The sequence below is a fragment of the Mastigoproctus giganteus genome, chromosome 3, assembly GCF_048544385.1.
Source record: "Mastigoproctus giganteus isolate SK-2022 chromosome 3, ASM4854438v1, whole genome shotgun sequence".
Taxonomy (NCBI): domain Eukaryota; kingdom Metazoa; phylum Arthropoda; class Arachnida; order Uropygi; family Thelyphonidae; genus Mastigoproctus; species Mastigoproctus giganteus.
In genome coordinates, this window is record NC_143577.1 from 216252236 (window position 1) to 216276349 (window position 24114).

The 24114-nt window shown below is 38.8% G+C and overlaps 1 protein-coding gene and 1 non-coding gene across 2 annotated transcripts in view; one reads left to right on the forward strand and one right to left on the reverse strand.

Annotated features, from left to right (window-relative positions):
* LOC150088707 (somatomedin-B and thrombospondin type-1 domain-containing protein-like) overlaps nucleotides 1-22358 on the reverse strand; it is a 75908-nt gene extending 53550 nt beyond the window's left edge. The window contains exons 1-2 of the mRNA XM_090369621.1: nucleotides 22013-22358; nucleotides 12574-12768 (exon numbers count right to left, since the gene is read on the reverse strand). Coding sequence (XP_090225747.1) covers nucleotides 12574-12768; nucleotides 22013-22268 — 451 coding nt within the window. The 5' untranslated portion in view covers nucleotides 22269-22358. The remainder of the gene's footprint in view (nucleotides 1-12573; nucleotides 12769-22012) is intronic.
* Nucleotides 20813-20895, forward strand: TRNAL-AAG (transfer RNA leucine (anticodon AAG)). Its single transcript has one exon. It is a non-coding gene; the product is annotated as a tRNA-Leu (tRNA).
* Nucleotides 22359-24114: the final 1756 nt, after the last annotated feature.

Sequence of the window (24114 nt, forward strand, 5' to 3'; positions counted from 1 at the left end):
ATCGATTAGGGTCTCTCTAGTTATTTCGATGTCAGTCAAGTGTGCCCTAGGTAACCAGTCCTCTTGTGGGAGAGAGGAATCAGAATCAGGAAAATCTGCCTGCAGAAAGCTGAACTGTGCCCATTCCCGGACAAGCTTTTGGTCAATGGCTAGATGATGATGATGCGAAAGGATCCTTCTACCCCCATTCAATAGTTTGGTTAAGGACTTGCCTTTTCTTTTTTAAGAAGCATGCTCTTTTTTATTTAAAGATGGAAAGGTCTAAGGGAAGGTGGGTTTTCTGCCATTTCCGGTAGGCCCTCTGTTTCCTGATGAAAGCCGCCTGAGTTTCCTTATTAAAACCCCGATTTGACCTTTTACCAATCCTGGTGATTCTGACTGCACCACATAGTGCAATTAACTTCATTTATTCGAACAGGAGCATTATGGCATCGTTTGGTTTGGTTTGGTTTTTTTTTTTTTTTAGGAGCATTAGCAACTAAGGCCATATTGCTCCAGGATATGCGGTGGTCATTCCTTAACCTTTCCGCATCCTCCGTATTTGGTGGTGACGGGCTCGAACCCCGGTCTAATCAAGAAGCGCGTGTTACGCACTGCTGCTCTTTCCCACCTGGCTACGGAGGCGCCATTATGGCATCCTCCAATGGCTTAGAATAGAGACTTCCCCAGTCAAACCCAATCAAAAATTGGAGAATGATCTCTGGATTAGCTCAGTACAGTAGCGTGCACCGGTTGCAGTACCGCCTTACAGTATCTGGAGTTGTGTACGTCCATCCAAAATAACGCCTCCCCAGACGAGAACACCTCGACCGTCATATCGATCCCTTTCAGTGATGTTTGCGGGGTGATACCGTGTGCTAACCTCTCGCCAGGTTAGCTGACGTCCAGAATCGCTGCTGAAACTGAATCTACTCTCATCAGTAAAGAGTACTTAAGTAAAGATTTTGTGGTGTAACACTAGAAATAGTGTTGGTCCTTAAGTTTTGCACACCAGTGTACATACTGTACTAGTAAACTTGTGCCCTTTTTATAGTTTTTGGTGTGAATTGCAGTTAGAATGCTCATCAGCGTGGTAATGCACCAATGCTTTTGTTATCTGTGCGGTGATTACACAATTAAATCTCACAGACAGTCTATAATTTTCTTATTTAAGAAAGCATATGAACTTTATTTAGTTGCAAATTAGGTGATCAGGACAAGAAGTGTGCTGCACTAATTTTTGTTAAGTCCTTGAGAACTGGAAGCTTGAAATCCTTCAAGAAAGTCTGTGAACATTTTTTTGGGTAACAATAGAACAGAGAACTATAAAACCTGATTAAGAATTTAATACAAGCCAACCAAATCTTGGTTGCAACTTGTCCTTAAAAATGTGCTTTCTCCATTCTCATTTAGACTTTTTCCCAGATACTGGCAGGCTACTGCTGGATGTTAATCAGAGGGGCTATTGATCATTACAAAGAAAAGGAAAACAACAAAAAATACTATATTTTTCGCTATATAATAATATAATATATACTACTAAAAATACTTTATAATTGGGTTTAATATTTCATTAAAAATTCCGGTAAAGTGTGTTCCGGTAAAGCGTTCCTCTCTAAACTCTGAATGCTAGGCAGTATCTGATTTCAAGTTTGCATTCAGCTCATGTTAACTCTTCTTTATTGGTAATTAAAATGTTTTAACTAAATGGTAAATACCATCAGACTGTGGCAGTTACACCACCAGGTTCCGTACAGGAGAAAAACTTGGTTTGGTGGACATTGTCCGTTATTTCAGAAGTCAATTAAATTGAAGTCCGTTAAATCAAGGGTTTTTGTAAATGCAAAACATTTACTGATGATATAGTATTGATAATTAAATCAATTTAAGGAAGAAATATTTAGAACTGTGAAAAAAGAAGAGGGAAATATTTATCAGTTATATAGGTCGACTCATCCTTTGTATAACATTTTGCAACTGTTTTTTAGAAGTGTCAGGTTTGTTTATTAAATTTTTTTAATGTCCTGCTCTATTTTTCTATGAGAAAAATGAGTGTAACCTTCTATTATATATTATATTCAAGGGATTATTTCAAAGTAGGCCTTTGATTTATGTAATTCACTTCCTGCTCCTTCCATCTTTGATGCCGCACTCTTGTAGTAAATGTTGCTCCGCTGTATAAGGATATATATATGTAATATTAGTATTATTTTTAAAAAAATATATGGATAATAAAATCAAGAAATTGACTAAGCATTCGAATTCCGAAATTGCTTGAAATCCAAAATAAATGGAACTTTCGAATAGTTCAGCGTAAATAAAATGTTAAGCGCAGTTTCCAATATAACGATCAGTGCTTGCTTCGAAAATAAATAAATAAAAGAAAGAAAAACAAATGGGAAACAGGTTTCTCGGTGTCTAACCTTAGTAACAGAAGTGCCATCTCAAAATTCTGTTGACGGAGAATTTTATTTTTGAAACTCATGACGAGGTTAGGCAAGGAAGTCGAATCAGCTGGCATATGAAGGCTAACAGACGACAGCAATGTGGTGAACTGGGTCAGGGTTCGACGCCCACTGCAACCATCAAGGTAAAGCATTTTCTTTTCTTTTGGTTACACTAATTTACTTCAGGTTATCTTCATTAATTACAACTTCCTTCGTATCAGCCCGGAATGTAGACGGTGCATCGAGATTAATGAACCGCAGCTTGTGCATAATACGTGGGTAAACAACTCTGCAGAGGGTCCAGGAGGGCGGGCGATCCACATATTTATGTTTCTTCTATTCCTACCACAATCTCTCTGCAGATTAAGTACAGACTAATGCACAACGATTGTTTATATCCAGTACGGGTAGACGAGCAACTCATTAGAAGACTTAATCGGGAATTGGGTAATCGGTTTTTAACTTCTTTTCCCATTAAGAATTCTGCTTGTTGGATTTAGGGTAAATCATCTTTTCATCTTCTTCTTGATCTTCCTGTAAGTGCAAGCTACCCATCTTATAGATGTAAAATTAAAATATTCGAAGAAAATTAAAGGAAGTCTTTAAATACATGATAAGCAAGGCTCTATTTTCTCTTTCCCCCTATCCTCTCTCTGTCTCTCTTGCTATGCGAGTAGTATTGCAAGCTAGAGTCTCTCACTTTGTACGAGTAGTACAAAGTGAGAGACTCTAGTCATATTATAGAAGAAGCGAATGGCTTCATGAGACTATCCCTAAATGATAAATTGAACTGGATGAACAAACCCTATCGACGTACCATTACTGAATTCGATATCCAAGCTTCTTTTTTTTCCCTTTTCCATTTTCCTTCTCAGGATTATCAGAAAACAGTTATTCAAAGGAAGTCAGTGAACAGACCGACGAATACATTTTCAGAACAGTAAAAGTAATGATTTATATAACATTTTGGGTATTTCAGCCAAGTGGAAAGGTCTGGTTTTGCTTCCTATCGTTGACTGGAGAAACTTTTGCCTAGTACTTCTTAATCCGTTACTAAGTTTGTGAAGTTTAGACTGAGTTAACAGTTGTCGCTTCGTAGAACATGCCAGTCTTTCGAGCTGATACTGATTTTAATACTTCCAGAAGTAGATGATCTGATGGAGAGAGAGAGAGAGAGAGAGAGAGAGAGAGAGAGAGAGAGAGAGAGAGAGAGAGAGAGAGAGAGAGAGAACAAAATAAAAATGGAAGAAGGCGGGTTTCTTTTAAAATTTTGATTCCTTTTCTCGAACCATTCTCTATTGGAGAGAATAACCGTATATGTACAGAAAATATGATGGTGGGGAGAGGGAAGCGAATCTACAATCTTAAAGGAAGTAATAAGAAAAATTGTTGCGTTCCATCGGAAAGCTAGTTTTTCTTTCTCCGGGCTGCCCACTCCCTGCGTGAGGTCAACAGTGGTGTCGAGACGCAGGAAACCAGATGGAAGGACTCCACTTCGGCTGTCAATCAAAAATTTCCCGGCATTCGTTTCCGCTGAGGAAGTTCCTTTTCGAAAGATTAATGGAATGTCGAAAGAAAGGGTGTAAGTTGGAAATACTCCACAGTTCCTTTTTGCGGACTGTTGGAAAAAAAGATGAAACGACACGTTTTATAAAATTCTTTTGATCAGTTAAAATGTGTGTTTTTAAGGGGACTCTCACTTTGTTTCCTCTTTCCAGAATTCAGCGTCCAAGTTGTTTGATCTGGAGTGGTTTATTGGACTCTTGCTTGCTGGTGGTAAAGAGAGAGAGAGAGAGAGAGAGAGAGAGAGAGAGAGAGAGAGAGAGAGAGAGAGATGCGCGTAGGTGTGCTGACTATATTTGACGGAATTTCCTGATAGAGGGTAGTGATCTGATGGGGAGGTTCTCCATGCACACCCAACTTCAAGTACAACACAAAACAACAATAACACGAATAAAACTCACGCCTTCCTTTTACAGCTGTGCATCGCATTTGGATCCTTTTTAATGCTCACGACGTTATCCAGACACGTACTAGGCACGGCTGCATGTATGTATTATATGTGTGTGTGTGTGTGTGTCTGAATAGATGCAGTCACTAAAATTATCCACAGTATTAGATGATAAGCAGGTGGAGTTCAACTGGTGCACAGTATGGCCTAGTCTAAGACAGGTGTATAACGTTAGCAACTTCTCCCACATGTTTGCGTGCCTCGGTGACCTTGGAGAGGCCCGGTACGTGGGTTGTTGGCCTGCTCCTAGTTCACGTCATTTATTTTGATTTAAGCAACCCGTCGGTGCAGTATGCCGGAGTGTTTACATTGTTTGCTAGCTGGTGTACATCCCCCCCTTCTCCATCCTACCTTTTGCTTCAGCATCGAGTCAAAATATCGCATATTTACTTGTGATATTGAACACTACATGACCATAATTACCAATCGGTGTTCAATTATAATGACATCCGAAGAAATCACAATACGCTTTTGCTTTCTCTAACACCCATTGTTTATAACAATGAAGGTGGGCAACTCCTCGTCTACAGATACGCCAAAATTTTGAATATGAAATCAGATATAGCAAACTTTATGGCGCAGAACGGTTATACTGTAATTAATGCACTAACTTGTACATTAGTTAAACTATTTACGTAACCTGAGGCTTTAGCCTTAAACTATACCGTAATCTAAATTACTCCACGCCATCAGGCATCTCTCATATTGTGGATTTATACTTCGCAACTGGGTTGTCATCATTGCAGCACCAGGATGCCTGCCTACCCACCGAAGAGGAGCCAATCAGCTCCGAAACGGTGCCGTCTGTGGGGGGGGGGGCTGATGGCCACTGAGCTTCCTCGAATAGGTAACAACAATCTTCTCAACTGGGGAAGCGTTGCCTATTCGAGGAATATATGAGCTTTGTGTGTGAGTCGAAGGAGCTGGGTTTCCTCGAATAGGTAACAACAGTCTTCTCTACTGGGGAAGCGTTGCCTATTCGAGGAATATATGAGCTTTGAGTATGAGTTGAAGGAGCAACTGTCCCTTTCTTCCTTCTACGGCATTTCCTTCCTCTACCTCTCCTACTATCACCTTCCTACATCTTTATCTCTTTTCTAAGTCTAATAGGGATGGTATGAGGATAACCGAGAACTTTATCCCATACCATATTTCAAAACGGTGCTGTATGGGTGATGGTATCTGCGGAGAATAAGTAACAATAGTCTTCTCCTATGGTGAAGCGTTATTCGAGGTAGTGCAATACCATGACAACTCGTTGTGAAGGTATTCACAATATGAGATATACTTAATGACGCCAATTTATAACTACTTATGTAGTTGGCTATGTACAGAAATGATGCAAATGCACTAACTTGTACATTAGTTATACTGTATTATTAATGTTTTCATTTATCTTGTACTCCTGATAATGGAATAGACACGGGACATTGCGACCACTTCTGTATAACAGTTAAAATTATAAACGATAAAAAAGTAGAATGGCATTTGATGAACAAAAGAATCACGTCACAAATATAATAAGGAATAAGCTAATAAAATCAATAATGATTACAGTAGAAGCCTTTTCTGACCTGATCGGGACCGATAGTTGGTTAATGGAAAGAGTCCGTTAAATCGGAGAATCACAAAATGGTTTACATTACCTTACTTATTATAACATATACATCTACATTCATTTACATAAAGTCAGCTATTTAGGTGATGAAATGTGGCGTTTTGTAGCATAGTCCCTCCACTTTTTTTTTTTTTTTATAACTATCATCACATCATTGACTGCTGGATCAGGCTGTCATGTAATGTAAAGCTGTATCTAGGGTGTTTCTGGTGGCTGCACTGGAATATTTTTGGCTCTGGATTTCATTCATCTCCTTTTCATATACATCTGTTTCTGTGGCGGTGTGTATGATTTTTGCATCGTCCATAATATCATTTTCAACAAAGCGCCACTGATTTTGGAAAAATTTGTTGTTGTGTGTCTTCTTCTTGTAAATCTTCGGAACTTTCGATATCCTTAAAATCAATTAATAAACTATGTTCTTCGTTATTTTAATGTAGTTCAAGACTTTCATTAGTGTTGTTTTATGCAAGATTTAATTGAATGTTGAACTTGGAATTTCGTTCTATAGTTAGTGCTATATTATGAACACATCTTTGATGTTCATTTTTAACGATTCCATTAAGAACTATATTCGTGTCTTCTGTTTTTAACAAAATTGATCTTAAACAAAAACATTTGCCGTGCCATCTCTTTAAATATTCCAGAACGACTTAATCCACAGGCTAGATCAGGAACGTTATAGTCAGAAGTAAAAATATTGTCCACGCCTGATGTAGCTTAGTGGTCAGGAGCGCCAGTGCAGTAGCCCAAGCTCTTTGAGTAGCCCAGGGTTCAAGCCCGTGATTGTTAAATATGATTAAGATTTGTATTGACGAGAACTTTTTTTTATTTCAATTTGGATATGAAGGAGTGTTATCCAGAAGCGGAATAATCTTTTCAGTAAGTTTATTTTCTTCAAGTGTTTTTCTTTACACACTGTACAGATTCATGAAGAAAAACATTCTTTGGATAATGAAGATGCCATTCATGCTGATTGTGCATTATTCGTTTTAAAAAGCTCTAGGATTAGTTGATTTGCCAAATACAAAGAGCGGAAATTTGTAAGGTCCAGTTGCATTGCTGCAGAAGGCTACCATGATTCTCTCTTTGTAATTTTTGGCTTTTTTTTTTTTTTTTTTTTAAGTTCTTTTGCAATGAACTGTTTCTTCTGTTGATAAATGACCTTAAATTTCTTCTGGAAATTTTTTAGTAGCGAGCTGATCAGCAGATAATTCCTGCCCGCTAAGATATGAATACCATGACATTTGTTTTTTAATGTCCAAGCCATCTGTCATTTACTATAAAACTTCTGTACCCTCAATCTTTTAATGTAAGACCAAGACCTTTCCTTTGATGCTGTTCTTAGGGATCTGCTGATTGGCATTCTGTGTTGCCCCTGGCAGACATACCCTGGTCCTGTTCCACCTATCCTTTTTACAAAGGATGGTTCCCGTTTCCCTGACAATAGAGTCACCAACAACTGTCCATTCTGATATTCCCTGTCAGAGACTTGGCAATTTTGAATCTCCTCTCTTTGATTTTCTCTGGCTTAAAATCTCTCTACCTCATTGTGTCAAATTCATCTGTTGTCTCTACCGTTCTCCCAACTCCTCTAATCACTTGGAACTCTTTGCCACTTGACTTTCTCCAGTCCAACTTTCCTAACAGTGAAGTAATTTTCCTTGGTGATTTTAATGTTCACAACTCCAGCTGTCTTCCGTTTTCTAGTCACACCGACCCAGCAAGTCGAGTTGCTGAGGCTTTTGCAATTACTAATGACCTAGCACAGATTCTTCATTTACCTACAAGAATACCGGACAATCCTAATCATACAGCCAATACGCTTAATCTTTTTCGCACAAACAACCCTTCTAAGTACACGGTCGAAGTGAGAGGTCCTTTAGGCACTTCAGATCACAACTTGGTGATTGTCTCTTCTCCAATGGAACCTTTATCTCATGGCTATTCGCAATCTCGTGTTGTTTGGCATTACAAGAATGCAAAATGGGATGACCTGCGAGACTTCTTTTCTTCTTTTCCTTGGTCGGATTACTGTTTCAAAACTTCTGATGTCAACGTTTGCTCAGATCGTGTCAGCGAAATTATTCTTGCAGGAATGGAATCCTTTATCCCACACTCCACTTTAACATCTCGTCCTTTATCTAAACCTTGGTTTTCCAATAAATGTGCTAAGCCTGTTCAAGAGAAGAATGTTGCATATCGTAATTGGCTTGTTTCTAATTCTTCAGTTTCATTTTCTGCCTACACCAAAGCTCGCAACAATTGTAAAGCAGTTATTAATCAGTCCAAACTAGAGTTTGAACAGGCTAAGAGTAGAAAACTTGCTTCTTGCCCTAATGGTAGCGGAGCATTCTGGTCTCTTGCCAAAGCTATTGGCCGCAACTTTTGCCCATCTCTGCTCCCACCTCTGTCCAAACCAGATGGTTCTGTAGTCACTTCAGCCAGGGATAAAACTGACCTGCTAGCATCCCATTTTCTTCCAGCTCATGTATTAATGATCTTGGTAAAACACCTCCCACCATTCCCAGCACGCTCCACTTTCTTATTCCAAAGGTGGTTTTCCTTCTGCTTGGAAATTTGCTCATATCCAGCCAGTTCCTAAAAAGGGTGACAAATCCATCCCATCCAATTATCGTCCCATTGCAATTACTTCTACTCTTTCTAAAGTAATGGAGAAATCAATTAACCGCCAACTCTTAAAAACTACCTAGAAACCTTCCGTCTGATCAACGATCACCAGTATGGATTCCGTCAGTGTCGATCCACTGGTGATATTCTGGCTTATGTTACCCATTTATGGACTAATTCAATGGAAAGGTTCGGTGAAACACAAGTAGTTGCTCTTGACATCTCAAAGGCTTTTGATCGTGTTTGGCATAAAGGTCTTCTAAACAAGCTTCCATCTTATGGTTTGCCAACTGTTTTTAGTAATTGGTTATCCAGTTTTCTCTCTGATCGCTCACTGAGGGTGATGGTAGATGGCTCTCTGTCTTCTAACTTCTCGACTAATGCCGGTGTCCCCTATGGTTCAGTTCTTTCCCCCACTCTTTTCCTCTTGTGTATTAATGACATTCTTCCACTGACTGGAAATCTTATCCATAGTTTTGCCGATGATAGCACATTGCATTCCACTTTCCATTTTGAGAAATCTTGCTCTGCTCAATCAGCTTCAACTTCTCGAAAATCTGCTACTAATTCCTTAAATGCCGATCTTTAGGTAATTCTTCAGTGGGGCAAAGACAACTTAGTTGATTTCAACCCTTCTAAAACTCAGTTTTGTCTTATATCTCGCAAAAAGGATTTCTTCTGCTCCTATGCTTATCTTTAGTGACACTCCGATTTCTAGGCAAAATGATATATCTCTTTTGGGGATTACCCTGACTTCTAATCTCTCTTGGCATAAGCACATTACAAATATTGCTTCCTCTGCATCTAAAAAACTTGGTTTTCTCTTTCGCTCTCGGCGTTACTTTTCTTGCAAACAGCTGCTCACTCTGTATAAATCGCAAATCCGCCCTGCAATGGAATATTGTTCCCACATCTGGGGCGGTGCCCCCAAAACGTCTCTCAGGCTTCTTGATTCCATTCAGAAGAGGGCAGTTAGGTTAATTAATGATCCATCTCTAACAAAGTCTCTCCACTCGCTTTCTCATAGACGTACTGTTTCTGCTGCATGCCTCTTCTACAGATACTTCCATGGGAACTGTTCTTCTGAATTGGCTTCTATAATTCCCGCTCTCTCTTTCAAAACAGTCCGAACACGTGCCGCCACCAACCAACATCCATTTACTGTCCAACTTCAAATTTACAGAACCAACTTTTCATCTTCCTCATTTATTCATTCAACTGCCGTTTTCTGGAACAACCTTCCTTCATACGTATTTCCTGAAAACTGCAATCTACAGAAGTTCAAGTCCAATGTCAACAAATATCTTCTTTCGTCTTCTCAACCTTCAACCCAAGCACAGTACTAAGTACTATAGGTTCTAATACCTCTCGTGTTTGGGATTCACATTAAAAAAAAAATTATGTACTGTAAATCAGCAAAATAATTCCTCAATATTTTGTTGTTCCTCCTCGAGCTGCAATTACAGACTTGCAACGATCTGGCATAGAGTTAATCATCTTCTGGATATACGGTTGCCCAATTTCGTGGTACCACACCCATACAATGCCCCCCCCCCTGCAGCTGAATCTTACTTGTTGGCTTCTTCTGTGCAATTTTAGTCGACATTATGTACCAGTAATTTTCAATAGGGTTCAAATGTGGACTGTTGCCGGGGCAGTCCAACACTGTAATGCCAACATTTCAGAGGTATGACTGGACCTTAAGGGAGAAAAAAAGAGGGAAAACATTGGTGCAAGTATGTTTTAATCCTTGTGAGACAAGAAGACAAACTCATAATTAAATCTAAATAGCATAAAACTTACCAATTTTGCTGTGTGACAAGTTGCTGAGTCCTGTAGAAAAATGCAGTTTTGGACGTCTGTGTGGCGATCCCTAATAACGGGTTTCAGGCACTCCTCCAAGATAGCAGTGTAGGTTTCTGCATTCACCGTTCCGTTAATAAACTTAATTCGCTCCACTCCTTTGCTTGTTATGCATCCCCAGATCATCTGACCGGCCAGAAACTTTACAGTCGGTGTTAAGCAGTCTGGATGGTATGCTTCCGATTTTCGTCTTCTGACGTATTGCTTCCCATCCGAGCCATGCAGGTTGAATTTCGATTCGTGAGAAAATATGACGGTGTCCCATTGCCCTTTTGCCCATGAAACATGCGTTTTAGCCCAAGCAAGTCGCTTCTTTCTCATTTGTTGGGTCAACAAAGGCTTCTTCTTGGGCCGATAGGCATGGAGACTACATTTCGAAAGTCGTCTCTGGATAGTTGTTTCAACACCAGAGGCCATCTCAAAGTTCAGTTTTAGATCAGGAGCACTAGCATGGCGATTACGAGGGCATAACCGTTTCAGATATCGACCTTGGGAAGGCGTAGTCATTCTCTTACGGCCTGATCCAGGTCTTCTCTTCACATCACCGGTTTCACGCTTTAATTTCAGCACCCTGGATACTGTTGACTGGTGGGCCTATTTTACCAGCTATAGCACGCGTAGAAAGCCCTTCCTGGGACAGAGCAACAACTACATTTTTTTTTTTTCTTGGTATCAACTGAACATATGGAGCCATGCTTACACCTCCGTAAAACAGGATACTAATGAGCGTGTATACTCTTCCAAAGCCGTATTTAGAGAAATGGCTGATGCAATATAAACGTTATCTGATGCAACTTTTGCTTTGCGACAAACAAAATGACTGTCTGTAATCAAACAATATCTTATACGTTTCACTACAAATGTTACTTTTTTTAAGGTCATGTAGCTTTTTTGTCCGCCACTGTATATATATATATATATATATATATATATATATATATATATATATGTGTGTGGTGGTAATAAAAGGTAAAAAAAAAAAAAAAAAAAAGGTAAACTGCAGCCATTATCAATCCACTGTTGCATGGAAGCCTGCCTGGCGGTTAAGGGACATGGACCATAATCTGCCATGCTGGTCCAGTGCGAGTTGGCAGATCGACCGTATTTAGCAGTCAGAGGCTTCAAGCCTTCAACCCCGGTTTACTCAAAGGGCGTGTGCTATTGCACTCTCGCTCCTGACAACTCGGCTGCGGAGGCCGCTATGTGTGGTGTTTATGGACAAAAAGTGGTAATACCTACGCAAATAATAATAGTACATCTGGTACATCTGTTATGATTATGCCATCTTTCTGATTGTGTAATTATGTCCATAATTTTGCTGACTGAAATAGTTTCCTATGTGGGCATTTTATCAACAATGATCCCTGGGTAGCACAAGATATGATCTAACAGTCTTTATAAGGATATCCATGGCGGGCGGAAACAAAGGGACAGCTTGAATTTCACTTTTCGATAAACCATACCTGGAGGCATCCGGCTGACGTGGAAACACTATAATATAATAAACAAAAAAAAAAAAAAAAGAGAGAGAGAGAGAGAGAGAGAGAGAGAGAGTGAAAAGCAGTTTCTTCTTAAAAGGAGCCACATTTGAGGCAAAAAGATAGCATACCATTAAAAAAGAAATGTGTGGGAAAGGAAGACAAAGAACGGCAACAGTTTGACATTGACGAGCTCGTCCCAGCACCTGCTGGTTTGAGTTTTCGTTCTTTAGACCCCACAATAAGTGCAACGCCCTTATCTTTTAGTGTCAGGTGTCAGCCCTCCTTGGGTTCAAGGGACCACCAAAGAGTAGAATATCGAAATGCTCTCGGCAAGGAAACGCATATGTATTCGAGTATAACTGTCTGACTTGCGTCCGTCCTTTAAGCACGCTCCTCTCCGGTTTTAATTAGGGTGTAATTTAGTGTGTTGTTATAAATGGATCGATTTCCCGTTTTTTTTTATTTACTTTAACATTATCCTTTTTATCTATTTAAAAAAAAAATATTGTACTTGTATATGGACACTAAATTTTTATTGCTTACCTCTGTGTGCTTTAGCAACAGATTTGGCCTCACAGCGTGTTCCGTAGCATCCCCGTTTTTGTATCAGTTCGGGACACTGGTGACCACCATTGGCTGGATGACTGACAACTGGTCGTTCTCTCGTCATTACTCCAGTGCCGCAGTCGGTATTGCATTCTGACCACGGACCCCACTCAGCTACCTCACAATCAACCACTAGGGAAAAAAATAATAATAATAAATAATAATAATAATAAAATAATAATAATAAAAAAAAAATATATATATATATATATACTGTATATACAAAGGGTACTAGGAAAGTTTTGCAATACAGCTTTGTTTATTTAATTTTTTCAAAGTAATTTCCTCTACATTCAATACACCTCTCCATCCTCCGAAACCAATCTTTAAACCAGTTCTGCCAAGTTTCACTAGGGAGTAAAGCACACTCGTTGTCCCAAGCCCATAGAAGGTCCTCATCACTGGAAAACCGGCTCCCTTTTAGCTTCATTTTCACATGCGGGAACAGTGCAAAGTCGCAGGGAGCAAGGTCTAGACTGTAGGGAGGGTGCTCGAGAAGTTTCAGTCCTGTCGTGGTCAAATATTCGGTGCAGGCTTTGGCGCGGTGAGCTGCAGCATTATCGTGATGGAGGTACCAGGTGTCGATTCTTGACTTTGGCCGCAGGTTCTTCATAGATCCAATGACTTTAGGCAGGCATTGTTCAGTATACCACTTAGCTGTGACTGTCTTCTGCGTGTCCAAAACGACACGTTCCACAATTCCACTCGATTTGAAAAATACAGCTATCATTTTCTTCTTTACAGATCGGGATTTTCTGACAATTACGGGTGTGTCGTCATCATCAAAGACCCAAACTTTGTTTTGAGCCTTGGTCGGCAGATCGTAATAGTACAGCCAAGTCTCGTCACCTGTCACGATGTTGTTCACATACCGAGATTGTCCCTTATCAAACTTTTTTAACATCTCCCAGCACCAAGTCAAACGCCGTGTCATCTGCTCTTCAGTCAGTTAATGCGGCACCCAGAGAGAACAAAGTTTCTTCACGTGCAAATGATCTTGCAGAATCGAACAAATTGCTGGAGCATTTAGGCCCAAAGTATCCTCTATCTGTTGGTAGGTCACTCGCCTGTTTTCGTCAAGCGTTTTCCTCACATTGGTTGCCAAATCCGGTACGGATCTGGCAACCAATAATCCAGATCAATCAACAAACGCATAAATCAAACCAGAAAACACGCGCAATTTATGGATTATTTGCTGAAAGAAAAAACCCGAATTTAAGCAAAGAGAAAACTTTAGTGTCGTCGCCTAAGACCAACTAACTCGGCCACGAAGTGAAAAAACCCATAAAACTTCCTCGCGTTATTGACGGGATTCGAACCCGGGCCCTTTCCACCCTGTGTGGAGAATACGGTGATTACCACTGTGCTGCGCGCAAGAATAGTTTACAAAAAAGAGTATAAAAGAGTATTGCCGTATTTAGCAATCACGTTGGCTAGAACCGTGGTGAACTCAAACGCCTATATTACTGTACCCTCGCGTTTGGCCACTAGGTACGTAATTGTATCAGGTCATTTTGTTATAACAAGAGCACTGGTATATGAGCTGTCGATATCGTCGCGAACATGGTTATGTGACTACGTCTTCGCTTAATGAGGCTTTAGATTATCGACGACTCGAGGCAGTCTTTCAGCTAGATGATTTGAGTCCACTGAATCGAGTTACTCACTAGCCATCTAAGACACACATGCATGCATGCGCGCGCACACACACACACACACACGCACGCACGCACACTGTTGGATTGATTGTTTTGCAGGTTTTTTTTTTTTTTTTTTTCTTTGCAATTTCGCAAGCTTCAAATTTTTGCGACAGTTAGTGGCTTGGAGATTTGGTTGGTAAAATTGAATACTCTCCCTGCAGTTCCTGGATGAAATTTTTTTTACAACAGGTTGATTTCTAACCTTTACTTTGAGGTGTATGGCCTCCAATGTCATCTGATTTAAATCCATGTGATTTTTATCTCTGGGTTGTCTCAAAGACAGAATGTTTCAGAAGAATCCGTGAACCATTCCAACTCTGAAGAAAGCGATTGAATTTTTCTGTGTCGGAGAAAAAACGTTGGACCATGTTCTTCGCAACTTCACACTCCGACTACGACACATTATTGATAAACATAGAGTATACATTGAACGTGTGACATGAATTTCTGACACTGCTAAATACAAATAGTTCAAGTATTAATTTCTATTTATAAACAATATTTTATGTTCTTCAGATGAATAAGATGGTATGATGAATAAAAAATCATCCTGTAACGAAACGATGATAAATATAATACCATTATAACAGATCAATTAAACCAATCCTCGGTGAATTCTAAAAACGGTACCATTATTTTTCAAGTGATGTAACTTTAGCTCTCTTCATAAGTACATTGGAAAGATAGAGGAATGATTAGTATATTACTTTGGGGACAAAAAAAGTAATAGTTTGGGACAAGATGATACTGAAAGTGTTAAGAAAGGAAGAGTTATGAGATAGGGGTATTGTCTGCCACCAACTTTATTTGATATGCATGTGGAATAAATGGTTATGGAGACATTTAATGAAAGAAATGGATGTGTGTGTGAGAGAAACAGAGAAAGAAATTAGAAATTTAGAAAAAAAATTAGAATTTTTTTCCCCCTTTTTTTTAAAAATACAGAAAAAGTCCGCTTCCTTGCTTCACTAGCCATTATGATACTAATACAGTAAACTCTTTAAATTTGGCACCCTTCGGGATTGAGAGGTGCCGGATTTTAGAGAGGCATGATTATACCTAGTGGTTGAGCAGTTTTAGAGAATGCTATTTTAAACGTTAAACTTAATTACATCTGAAAACATTTACAATCAGTACTTCTTTCATCTGTTTTTGCGGGGAGCAGGATTTAAACTACATGGATAATGAAGTGATGCAGTACCGGGGCAACTCATTGCCAAGGTAATTTTGTTCTGCTGTGAGAATTAAGCCCATTGCATTACCTATGCATTTTGCAGGAAGTTTCGACAAATCGCTCTAAAAGAGCCAAATATAAAATTTCATGAAAATCCATCTAGTGAGAGTCGAGTTAATACATGCGGATGGACGGACAAAGAAATAATAATTGCCAGATTTTTATTGTTTCAATTTTAATGAAATTTGGAATGGCTCAACAAGTCTGTCTAAGAAAACTAAATATAAAATTTTGTCAAAATCCATCCAGTGGGAGTCGAGTTCTTTCATGCGGATTGACGAACAAGGAAATAATAATTACCGAATTTGTATTGATCTGGTTTAATGAAATTTGGGTATGAGCAACTAATCCTAAAGAGCCAAATATAAAATATTATGTTAGGAGTCGAGTAATTACATGTGAATGGACGGATAGACAGAAAGACAGGCCGGCATAGTGAAGACAATAGGCACTTTACACATATGTGCTAATGCGCCCGACAAGAAGATGGCATCACCCATTGCACAGTCACCACCTGCAGCAACATTTGCACATTACTTAATATCCCATAATAAAAATTATCTATCACTATGTGGCGAATGCATCTCATATAACTATATACTGTACTAATGTATTATATTTTCAGTGTATAACAAGTAGCCTAAATACAGTTAAAGGTCTTAATTAAAAGTTAATAATTTGTGTTATTCTGTTTAACTAGCTTTTGCATTTGTCACGTTTTCCCAGGTAGTTATCTTTTGATTCCAGCTACATCTTTAGTTTAACAAACTAACACATTTGTTTAGCATGAACCTCCAGCATCAAGCAAGACCATCTTTAGACCATCTTTACTATTGCGAATTTTGGTCTATGCTCTTCACCTTCTTTTAGATCTTGCAAAGCTACTTCTATCATAAATGCAGCGACTGACCTTATCTTAATAGATGTTTATCCTGTTTACAACTCCATAGTCTCGATATTTACTTTGCACGCACACACACACACAGAAAAGAAAGACGGGAGAATGGGCTAATGGAGTCCCAAATGCCTCTTAGAAACAGTGTTATTTTTCTTTAACGAACTTTTGAGTAGATGCGTGGAGCGAAGCAGGTAGTAGCGTTGACCTTTGACCTCAAACACGTGCAATGTCACGTGACGTGGGGTAGTTGAAAGCGTGGGTGTGTCGAATGCGGTCTTGGAATTTGAGGGCAGATGGTGAAGATTAAGGGGGATGTTTGGGGTAAACTCCAGTCGTGATACTGATCAGGAGACACAAATCACCTTGAACGACGGCGCGAGCTACTTTAATCTGCAGCTGCACATTTCAGTTCGGATCTTCTGGAATCTCACGAAAAATATTTTACAAAATTGACAATTCGACATAAAGGACTACGTGTAAAAAAACTGCAGATAATTCGCTCACGCACAAGCACACGCACTCACACATTTAGTTATCTTTTAGGATGTCACACAAACAAACAGTTAACAGGGTTTAATCAGTTAATGGTTATTGATACAATTCGAACAACTGTCCTTGCGGTTACAAGCTTGTTAACCATTTTTTCTTTCCACATGAGTAACGTAATGGAAATCAATATACTAAAGGTCTAAATCCGAGTTATCGCTTTGGTAGTCCAGATGAAAACCAGCAAATGAAATAGCGTCTTTTGACTGAGAACATGGTACTCTGGATGTACATTTCTGATAACCAGTCTCGAGAAATTTGTTTCTAGTCTCCACTGCCAAAAGCTAATCGTCAGCTGGAGAGGGACGGACATGTAAAAGGGTCTTCTGGAACAACCATGAGATGATGAGGTGAAAGTACCGATGTTTACTTTGCTTCTTAACGTGAAATTCATATAATACCAGCTTCTCAAAGGAGCCGATATTGCTCAACAAACTTTATGTTATGACATTGGGTGGTCCGTCGAAAATTAAAAGCTTTTATATTTCTTTCCGTGACTAACTTTTATCTATATGTTAACAATCGGCTAATCTAATGCTTTCATGAATGAGAAACCTTCGGATATTTATTTTTTCTCTGATCAGTTAAAAAAAAAGGATATAGTTTGTTATATCGACGTTGAATAAGAAACTAATTACGAAATGTTTTCCAGGTAATTTTAATTTTCGCCATATTCTAACGAAGGCGGATATAATTGATCGGCTAATTATTCTTCATTACGGAAAAAATTATATTGCACCAATACGATTTGTTACACAATTTAATGCTGGTGACAGTTTAGCGCTCTTAATAAGAGTCCTTCGTACTGTACCTTTGCCGAAAATTGTGCCAACCTTGCAAGATACAGCCCACAGCGATCGTAAAATTAAGAACTAGTACAGTAGTTCAAACTCACTGCCACTTCGCTGACCTGTGAAATATACTAGTCACCAACTCTATGGGCGGTGTTTGTCCAGCCTGCACAAAAATTTATGGACTAAGAAAAGCTGATTGTTGATAAGCTGCACAAGCAGCTTATCGACAATCAGTGGCATTCGTTGCTTTTCAGAGTTAAGATTGAATAACGCAAGACCCTGAAATTCAGAGAAGGCATTTTAGAAGTGAATCCCCATCACATTGTTCCACTCGGATGTGCAGTCAGCCGAAGAAATATGCGTTTTTTTTTTGTTTTTTTTTTGCGTTTTCAGTAATGTTACTGAAAGCTCTTTAAAGAAACCAGTTGATAAACAGCTTAAAAATAGTACCACACGCTTGCCTCGGTCTGATAATAACAAAATAAAACGGCAACCTCAAAAATAATATAAATATAATAAAATACAATATAATGCTCACCATGAATAGTTTTTGAAATAGAAAAGAAAATTTTAAACTAATGGTTTGTGAAAAAATTTTAAACGAATAAAGGACATCGTCTTTGAGCCAATAAAGTTTTAGTACAGTTGCCATAACTTTTGGCCGTATAGTGTGCACACCGAATCATTACCGATGTTGCTCATTGAGAAATTTCTGCATTTTTACTCGAACTACTATTGCTTGAAAATTTTCCTTAAAAGTCCTCCAAATGAAAGAGTCATTCATCTTCGTTTGTAACACTCGAAACAGTAATCTTTAAGAAAAACTGGATTTTTAAGAAATTTCCTGAAGGCGAACGGCGATCCTTTGTGAGTCAGCGCATGCACCCGCACGTGTAGACGCCTACTTTATCTCCCATCCCATGTCAGTGCTCAGAAACGAGACTGTCTTCTTGTTAAGAGTAAATCGACGTCCGCTGGAAATTTAGATCCACCTTTGAGGGTGCTCACTCCCCCAGTTGTTCTCTAATTACTGACCGCATCGTCCTCCGTCGACCCACCCTTTCCGCTTTTATTTCTGCAGTAACTGCTTCGGATTGCATTTTCTTGACCACAAAGGGGATGTCCGTTGCCTCGAGGGCTCCTTAAAGTTTACGAAAATGAGGAATATTTATGGCGAAAGACACACCTCTTACGCGAATTGAGAAAGTGAAGGGAAGAGTCTGGAATTAGGGGAAATGAAGCCAACACAAAGTGGCTTTTCAGGGAGCACTGTGGTGAGTAGTGGAGATACAGTTTAACGGGAGTTTACGGCGAATAAGCGCAGGAAATGGGGTAGAAAAAAGTGAAATAGCCTTCGGTAATTCGTATTTAATTATCTCTAATTGATGACAGGCAGAAGTGTTAGTTGTCAAATAATGGGTGTTTTTGATCGGAATTAAAAATTTTCTATACAGAAAACGAATAATAATGATGAATTTTCTATACGTGCTATATAAAATTAAGAATAATTTAATGACTCACGGAGCTAGGGAAAAATATTTTGGTCTTATACAGTATTACCCGAATACATAAAGAAATTGTAATATAACCAGATTTTGCCCCCCACCCCATCACAGTTGGAACCCGGGTTTGCAGCACGCATATTCTCCCCTCTCCTTAAATGGACTGTTGAAAATGATTACGTGTGTATTACATTTACTGATAATTTAAATTGTGCACAGTGGCAGTCCCGGAGGCTAAAGTGGCTGTATCTCCCCCCCCCCCATGATAAAAAAAAAATGTTTTTTTGTTTACTGCTATATTATGATATTAAAGCTCACTGATTCTCCCTGGCACACTAATCCCCCCCTTCTTCGTCAGAAAATACTGGAACCGCCGCCAATAGTTGTACAAGTAAAATATAAAAATATTTTCGTATATATTATGTTTATTCTAATTTTAGCGATGGGATAGAATTGCCCTTTATTTTCCTCTCCTTCCGTGTGCCCTGTCGCTTTTAGAAGTTGTTTTCGTAGCACTCTTGTTCCATGTATTCCATTCATTAATCCCGATTGCAATACAGAAATTTCTGTACTTTTTTTGTAACGCAAGAAATAATAATCCTGAGCGTTTTCAAAATTATACATCTTTAAATGTGAAGAATCAATCAAGAACAACAGCTGAGATAGGTTTATGTTTTTTTATTTTTTTTGTTCTATTTTCGTTTGATAATTGGTTGCTTTCCAAGTTATAATTTTTAGATGGCCATCCTGCACATACCCCCCTCCCCCCTTAGAAATTCTGTACACACCACTGGCGTTACCTATATAGCAGACGACAGATGGGACCCCGGGTGACAGCAGAGGGCGATGGTACAATAACATTGATGTCTCCAGAGTTAATTTTTTCCGAACTAGAACTGGCCTGCAGCCAAGAGAAAGTAAAGTGATGAATGATGTGGGACAAGCGACTGGCACTCGTCAGGACGTTCACACGTGCCTAGGCTTTTCCTGCGTCCCTGTTTTCGTTATTGAAAGACGATTACAACACACACACGGGGCCAGAGGGTTACTTGGTCCAGAGTCTGATCGAAATGGTGCAAATTTATCTTCTGACGAAAACAAAACGAAGCGCTGGTGACGTCACAAAGCGCTTTTCTCCCTCGTGAACAGGCCAGTGATTCTATAGTGTCTGGTCTCTGGTGGACTGTTTTCTATGACTCACAATAGTTACATTCGTATAGACGACCATGATTAAGCACTATATTGGCACAAAAACATTAAGCAGCGGTCCCTCTACCCTGCCTTCGACAAGTATTACAGACAGAACTAATGGTATTTCCAGGCATTTTATGAATAGTCGTTTACTGGCTCAACTTCCCGTTCATGTACAAGTGTAACAGGAAGTCTGTAGAAGCAAATTACCATCTGTTTTGTTGTTTTTAGCTTATCAATGACGACTCAGGTTGTCAGCACCTTCTTTTTAGGAGAATATGTAGAAATTCTAGTTAAGTATAGCCATGTGGTGGTAGGGTGGCCGAGCGGTCTAAGGCGCTGGTTTAAGGCACCAGTCTCTTCGGAGGCGTGGGTTCGAATCCCACCCTGCCAGCGAAAGTTTTTTTTTTTTTTCCTTCTCTTTAATTCTATATTTCTTTACAATTGATAGTAGGACATATTGTAACTTCGAATATAATTTAAAAAATCTATATTTCAGTCATTCTTGTATTATTCAAGGTAAATAACAAAAGATATTTATTCTTACACTTTATAACCGAAACGGGACAAAACAACAAAAAATGAAATTAGAATTAGAACAAATAAATTAATATAAAATGAAATTTCATGTAGTATATGCAGTATTTTATCATTATACTACGATATAAATATTTATATTTCCTGCAAATATATTTTATTATTATTTTTTTAATTTAGGGTTTAAAATTTGCCCTTATAATTTTTAAAAAATGAAATGTTTGGTTTTGTATATATTCCTGCGCACAGCGTTATATTGTTAACGATTAGGCATTCTATTTTTTGGCACTGTTGTTTTATGAGTGGAGAGAAAAGATCATGTAACAATGAAAGAAGTCACAGAGCAATGTTAGTACATCTGCGTGTTGTCTTAAGAGCAGGAGATTAGATAGCAAAATTGAGAAGATCACTGATGTACGTGCAAAGATAGGGATACAAAACGAATTTGGAATCGATAAGAAAGGGAAAAAATCAAGAAAAAGATGGAAATAGAGGTGAAACGTAATGCGGGAAAACGTGAACGTTTAAAAATTTCTAATAAGCAGAACAATATTTCATATTTTTTAATGGCATTTATAGGTTTTTGCTTGCATTTGTATTGTTTTTATTCTAGGAATTATTTAATTCTACTAGTAAAATTAAATGTTCAGGTAGAACGATTTATGCTAAACTTTTCAATCACTGAAGTTAGGATCGTGTTTTGGAGGAAGAACGGGAGTTAATGAGAAATAAAGTTTTAAATTAGTTCATATTTCAGTTATTCACCTTGGTAACTGAACTGTATTAATGATAGAAATAAAGTTACTTGAAAGAAAGTTGCTTTTCAGCATATACACAAACTCATATTACACACAAAACATAATAAAATAATTAGTAAATTAAATAAATTTATTACTTCAATGACACAGTTACTCCTTCCCAAATTGGTTTTCCAATAAGGACAACGTTACTTTGTTAGGTAAAGAAGTGCTTACCCCCACACGCCTCCTTGAAATCGTGGCAGCAGTCCCCGACCTTGAGGCATGCGTGGTCGCAATAGCATGGTCTGTCACTCAGGTCTTCAATGATCGTATTGAGAGGGGCCTTTTGAATTACACACGAACTGTCCCTGCCTGGGCAGCACAGCTTGGCTTTAAGACACGAGTCCTCAGCATCCACGTGGTAAACGGCCACGATCAGAGCGGCCATTGACAGCATCCATGCACGTGGTTTGTTGCCTTGGAGATACATCACGGTGTTCGGATCTCCGTCGGGTCAAAGTAGAGTGACCGTACAGTCGGCTGAAATCCTTTCGCCACCACCACCGTTGACAAGTGTCGGGGCAACGACTGCCTCTGAACTGAACAGGTCTCCGTTAGAGCACGCGCCTTTTCCCTTCCCTCTGTTCACGTCGTTGGAGAGCGCGCCCGGGGCATCCCTTTAACTGCACACCAGCGACCTCTCCAATGCTCATTTTCTTTCTTTTCTTTTTTTTTTATTTTGGGCTCCTGGGACGGAGGCAAAGATTACGGTTCCCAGAGAGAGAGAGAGAGAGAGAGAGAGAGAGAGAGAGAGAGAGAGAGAGAGAGAGAGAGAGCCAAGTTTACAAAGAAGTTGATAAAGAGTGTACAGTTTTCAAGCCGCAAACCGTCTGCCATTCATCCCCTTATCAAACTCTTAAGGATAACGACAGTATTAATACTTTAATGGCGTCGTGTCAATAAATGACATCCTCGTCCTGATATCGCCACAAGATATCAACACGGTGAACTAAATCTGTCCCACAGTGGAACTCATACACATTGATTTTCCTTTTCCGCTTAAAACTAGTGTTTCTAATAGGAGATTCGTCAACAATGTAGGTTATAATAAAAAAGAAATTATGAATAATGAAATGACTTGAGCTGAAATGCACACTGAAATAAAATAACAAAAAGTTAGGGAGGTTGACTTAATTATTAATAATTACAGTATATTTCTGACCATAAGATGCAGTTTTTTTTCCTGGAAATGTTGCATAAAATTCCACTGCGTCTCACAGTCCGAATGTATGTTAGGTGCATGCAGTTTTAGATCAGGCTATATTGTTATAGCATATTCGAGTGAAGACTTTCACATGCCTCCCAAGAGAAAACTCAATAAAGTCTTCAATAAAGTTAAAGTCAATAGATACCTCAAATAGATACTTTCAAGAAATATAGACTCAGCAATATCCCTCTGAAGAAAGTGAAAAGTTCAAACCGAAACATCAGTAATGACGAGTTTTCATGATTCTACGAGTAAATACACTGATATTTTGTATAGTCAGTGTTTGTGAATTTTTGTGTCAGATATTCAAAAAAATAGTTTTTCTGATTTTCTTTCTAAAATATGAGTGCGTCTTATATTCCGAAATATATGGTAAATACTGGAGTAAATCACGTATCATTCTGATGAATTTCTAAGCTACATCTACTTTAGCATGAAAACTTTGGGTGTTGTCACTATCAGTTATATCGAAAACGGTAGATAAGTGTATCGTTTTGAATATAAAATTGAAAATTGTCTATCGTTATTGTTTGAAAAATGTAAGTTGGGAATTAAACGAACAGTTCGATGATAACTCTTCCCCTTCCTCTTTAACTGAGAGTAGCCACGTCTACAGACCTTTTCACTCTTGCGACAAATCAGAGTTTTATTTGGTTCGCAGAAGCGCCGTCATTAGGACTGTTCACATATATGAACCTCCGATAAATCGCCAACTTCTAAACTATCTAGAAATCTTCCAGCTGATCAATGATGGACAGTGCGGATTCCGTCAGTGTTGATCTACCGGTGATATACTGCGCTTATGTTACCCATCTATGGACAAATTCAATAGAAAAGACTTAACATTTCAAAGGTTTTGATCGTGTTTGGCATAAAGGTCTTCTAAATACGTTTCCATTTTACGGATTGCCGACTGGTTTTGCAATTGGATATTAAGTTTTTTCTCTGATCGCTCCTGCGAGTAATGGCAGACGGCACTCTGTCTTCTACCTTCTCCACTAATGCTAGTGCTTCCCAGGGTTCAGTTCTTTCTGACGCTCTTTTCCTTTTGTGTATTAATGACCTTCTT